Source organism: Micropterus dolomieu, unplaced genomic scaffold (genome assembly GCF_021292245.1).
Source record: "Micropterus dolomieu isolate WLL.071019.BEF.003 ecotype Adirondacks unplaced genomic scaffold, ASM2129224v1 scaffold_200, whole genome shotgun sequence".
Taxonomy (NCBI): domain Eukaryota; kingdom Metazoa; phylum Chordata; class Actinopteri; order Centrarchiformes; family Centrarchidae; genus Micropterus; species Micropterus dolomieu.
This window is the reverse complement of record NW_025744192.1, coordinates 29,157-34,148: the sequence shown is the minus strand read 5'-3', so window position 1 is coordinate 34,148 and position 4,992 is coordinate 29,157. Positions and strand designations below refer to the sequence as shown.

Genomic DNA, 4,992 nt, shown 5'->3' with positions numbered 1-4,992 from the left:
GCCACAGCAGCAGACTGGGACCCTGCACACAGTCTGGTCTATGAAGAACCAGATCTTCTCTTGTTGAAGCAGGAGAGGTTCTGAGCTCCAGCTGAGGAACGTTTGTTTTCAGATGTGAGAAAATGAATAAAATCTTCCTCCAACATACAGAGAGTCATTTTATAGACCTTATCAACTCTTTCAAATAAACTACAAACAAAATACATATTCTGAAAGCTTCAATGTCTTTTTTCCCTTTCACGTATTACAGCTACATTTTTATTTTCTCCATATAAACTTGCTCCTTAGAGACGCTGCACCTCCAGCTGAATGTTCAGTTACTGAACTTTAGCTAAAGGACGTCTTAAGAGAAGTTATCGTTGTTTATCTCCCTCGTTCCCTTTTGGTCGATTTCAACCTGCAAATAAACAAAACTCAAACTCGAGTTATAAAAAAATATATATAATTTTATTGTCCTTTTAATATTTTTTAACCCTGTGGTCAGACAGCAGACGGTTTTACATCACAATTAAACATTTAATGACAGAACAACTTAAAACATTTGACTTTATTGAGCAGCATTTCTTAAATTAACTTAACACTGATGATCACTTCACAACTACCCACTCACACACTGAGCACGTGCAAACAGAGACGCTCTGAGTGACAAACTGCTTCACTGAACACCACGAACACGTGCACGTTCTGTGTTCTCCTGTGCAAACACAGCCAACCAGTAAAACCAGTCCGCTTCTTTAAAAGGATAATTAAAGTTACATGAATTAGACATTTTATTCCAACCGGACACAAAGTTAAAATCTGTCGTACGTGACGTTGTGTAACTCCGTGTGTAGTTTCTGCATTGTTGTGAAAGTAGATAAACTTCAGCTGTGTCACGTTGAGAAACCGTCTGAAGCAACAGCTCCTGTGAAATATTAAACCATCGGCCGAGCGGCGCCCGGCTCAAACCCCGTGTCCACGAGTCGATCGGCAGAAAATTCATCTGCGACTGTTTGATGATCCGAGAGGTTTCTGTGAGGAACCCGGAGTAAAAACCAGTCAGGTCAGATCTGTGGTTCATGTCCGCAGTTTTGTGACGTGCAACACGACTTTTAATCAGAAGCTCAAGGTTTAAAAAACAAACAAAAAAAAAAAGACAACCCCCCCCCCCAGAACACGCCTGCTTCCTGACTTCCTGTTCAGTAGTACGGCCCGAGGTTCTCGTATCCCGCGTAACTCGGCCAGTCAGGGAAGAGCCCGTGAGAACAGGTGGGGCTGCCGTAACGCTCAAAGTGAATCTCAGAGTGAAAGGAGTCCAGGTGGCGGCCCCTCTTCATGGAGGACCGGACGATGCCGTAGTTGTCCCCCTGGTTGCTGTCCCAGTACTCGCGTCCCTCCACCTCGTAACAGACGGCGAACTCGACGCGCTCGTGAGGCCTCAGCTCCTCCGGCAGAGACACCTGGAAGGAGAAGGTGTCGCTGTAGGAGCTGGGATACGTGTCCTTCATGTACACACAGTCCACGTCCCTGTGGGTCCGCCAGCTGTCGAAGGTGACGCGCAGCTTCACGGACTTCTCGAAGGACACGTTTTTGACCTTGACGGTTCCCGCCAAGACCTTCTCCTTCAGCACGCAGTGCTCCAGGCTGACGTAGTTCCTCTCCAGGGTCTGCCGAAAGCGCAGGTAGTCCGAGGAGGGCTGAGCGAAGTCCAGCACCAGACTGTCCTCCTCAGCCCTCAGAGAGAGCGCGGAGCTGAGCATGTCCTGGATGTTCAGGGGGATGTCGATGGGGTCGCTGAACTCGGAGAAGACCTTCACCTTGGTCAGGGACAGGCCTCTGTGGTCGGCGAACGTCACCTGCTTCTTGGCTTTTCCCGAGTCCTTCATGGACGGCCTCGCGTCCTCGGGCTCCGTCTGATCCACGCGGTGCGAGTGCTGGAACCTCAGGCAGGAGCTCAGAGCGGGTTTGCGTGCTTTGGGAGACGTCCTGTAGACAAACTCCTCTTTGGACAGGAACAGAGGCAACGCCATGTCGATCGGCATGGTGAGTCAGGAGGGAACAGCAGAGGACGCTGAGGGAGAGAGAGCAGAGACAGGAATCAGCTGGTTCAACAGACAGAAGGTCAGTAAAACCGACAGTAAGATGAAAATATGAAACCCAGCCAACTTAATGAAGCCGTTCCAGAAGAGCCAAAGAGCAGGACTCTCCTCAGTGAGGAACTGGATCGGTACTCGGGATCTACACAGGTATCAGGACTGGAGAAGTTGGACGTAAAGGCTCAGGGCTGCTACAGACTGTATCACAGGAGCGTTTCTGTCACATAGCGCTTCAGCCACAGACCGACTCAGAGCCTGAGGACCAGGTCCAGAGGGGAAACTAGTCATGGACTCAAAGTGCAGAGAAGTAGCCGTCCTTACAGACAATAAAGACACATAACAGCTGAAGACGTGCACGTACACTCAAAGATTAAAACAAAAAAAAAAGGGGAACAGGAAGAGGAACAGGGCCACCTGGTGCTCAGGTGGTGTTCAGCCGTGGAACTAGAGAAAATTAAACAAAATATGTTCTAAAAAACCAAACAAACTCAGGACCAGGATCAAATAATGTAGTCTACTCTAAAGGGGGGCGGGGCTGACGAGGCTGCAGACAAAAGGATCAGGAGGATAATCCTGAAAACCAAAACAGACCAGATCCTCACATTCAGGATTTATAATGTTCCTGAACTTTCACATCCCAACTGCTTCAATTCAAAGCCGCCAAACAGAACTGGACCCAGACCACCTGAGGAGCCGGGTCTCCAGCTGGACTCACCACACATTACCCCACCTCTCTCTCCCCCTCTCGGCCGGACAGCCCAGGACAAACCGGGACCTCTGCCGACCCGGACCCGTTAGACCGACCCGGTTCTCCTACAGACCCCAGCGGCACCAGGTGACATCACGTAAACAACAACAACAACAAGTCACAATAATGAGAGAAACGGAAGCTTCACACCGAGTCCGGATGAAGGTCGAATGCTGCGTTCCAGGCAACTCGGAAATTTCAGACTGAATGAACTCACAACAGTGGCAGCTCCCATGGGAGCCACATTTAACATAAACTAAAGGCGACATAAAGTATATTTAAATTAAAATGATTCATGCGGTTATGTAGTAAAACCTGCCCTGCGTGATCAGGCAGCTGATCACAGTAAAGACTTCTTCTCTTCACTAGAGTGTTAAAATCCACTTCAGTCACTGGTTAAAAAGCCAGAACTGATTAGCAGGAGGGCAGAGCTGAGGGTGCATCTGGGTGCGCACCTGACAGAGACTTTGTGACGGTCAGCCGTGTGTTCACTGTCGGCGTCACGCACCGCCACGCACCGCCACGCACCAGGAAAACTCCCAGCGGGCTGAAACACACAGTGGCGCCTCCGGGTAAACGGTCCACCTACAACCCGGATCCCTCGGGATCCTGGAGGGTCCTGCAGTACTCTCTACACAGGTGAAGCCACTGTAAGACATCTCGGCAGGGTCCTGGTACCTGTGCACGCGCGGCCTCCACACACCGCTGTGACAGGTCACGCAGCCCCGCAAATTCATATCGATATGCAGTTGGCCCAGATGTTCCAAGCAGAAACCAGGACCCGCAGAACCCGAACCCGCACCGCCGCCTCCGAACCCGAGCCCAGCGGCGTCCACCGTGCAGGACTCACCTGGCGCAGAGACACCTGGAGCAGCAACCTTCGACGTGACGCAGCGGTTCTACAACGCTCGCGGCGGATCCACCGTGACGCATCCAAGCTTTGTTCTGACAGCCGTGGCCGCGCGCTCCTCTCCTCTCATCCCCCCAGAAAACTGTTGCACATAATCCGCGCGTGGCCTCTGTGGACCTTAAAGGCCCACAAACGGTTCACGTGAACACTTGGACGCAGCCAATCAGAGAGAGCCGTGAGGGAGTGATCGACGTGGGGCACGCAGCGTCGTCGTGTCCGAGGTGAACCCTATGGATGAACCCCCTGGGGAGTCAACCTCCCTCCGCTGCGGGGGACATGTGTCCTCAGTGTTTGAGTCAAAAGAAGCTTTCCAGCCCGATCACGTGTCTTATTTTCACCCCGAATTCTTAGATAGAAAATCAATTAATCAATTACATTAATTTGAGTCTGATTTAAAGTGGAACTTTTGTATCTTTCAAACAATTGCTGCTTTTATGAATGGAGTCTGGTGGCGTTGAACAGAGCGACACAGCAACTGCTCCTGGTTAAACAAAAAGGATCTCAGTCTTTAAAAGAAGGTCTCTCTCGGCAGAGATCCTTTCTATAATGCTGATAAGAACAAAACAAACCCTTTAGTGGACTCACTTTATATCAGCACACTCGCTCAACACTGGACCAGTTTCAAAAAATGTTGCCCCATTTCGTCACATGGGAAAATAAGGTCCAGAATTATTACATTTTTACTTATAATGCCATCGGCTAATTTTGATTTAGTAACTCTAAATTATGAAATACGGATTAAAAAAAATCACTTTCAGCAACAACAAACTATCTCATTTCAACTTTGATTTCTACTAATAATTCTAAACAAACACGTGACTTATTTCATTTTCAATTCTCAAACCTACTTTTGACTTTATATCTTTGTATTTTTATTTTCATCATGCGTAACTTTTACAGCATGCTTGTCTCTTCCTTCCGGCCTCCATTGTATCAACTTTTCGACATGAATGAATGAATGAATGAATGAATGAATGAACGGCTGGTGGCAGAGCAGACTGGAGCTGCTGCAGAGTGTCTGTTTTCACTATCAGGACCAGCTGCTGGGCCACTACAGCTTCTATTATTACTGTTCCTGCCATCTCACATTTCAGATTCCAGCCTCTCCACACTTGCATCTGAAGAGGAACCTGACCCGGTTCAGCTGAGAGACCCGGTAAGAAAGTAAAAAAGAAAGGGGACACGGACTCAGCATGATGTGACCTCGGGTTTCCTGCTCCGAGCACCCGTATGAATGATTTACATGTAGTTTCAGGTCA

General features: G+C 48.9%; 1 protein-coding gene across 1 annotated transcript; it reads right to left on the bottom strand.

The window, feature by feature from the left end:
• Positions 1 to 428: 428 nt before the first annotated feature.
• Positions 429 to 3,831, bottom strand: ppp1r3b (protein phosphatase 1, regulatory subunit 3B). The gene is made up of 2 exons (XM_046043328.1): positions 3,674 to 3,831; positions 429 to 2,050 (listed from the first exon to the last, which is right to left on the bottom strand). Exon 2 carries the CDS (start codon positions 2,019 to 2,021, stop codon positions 1,179 to 1,181), a length of 843 nt encoding a protein of 280 aa, XP_045899284.1. The 5' UTR covers positions 2,022 to 2,050; positions 3,674 to 3,831; the 3' UTR covers positions 429 to 1,178.
• Positions 3,832 to 4,992: the final 1,161 nt, after the last annotated feature.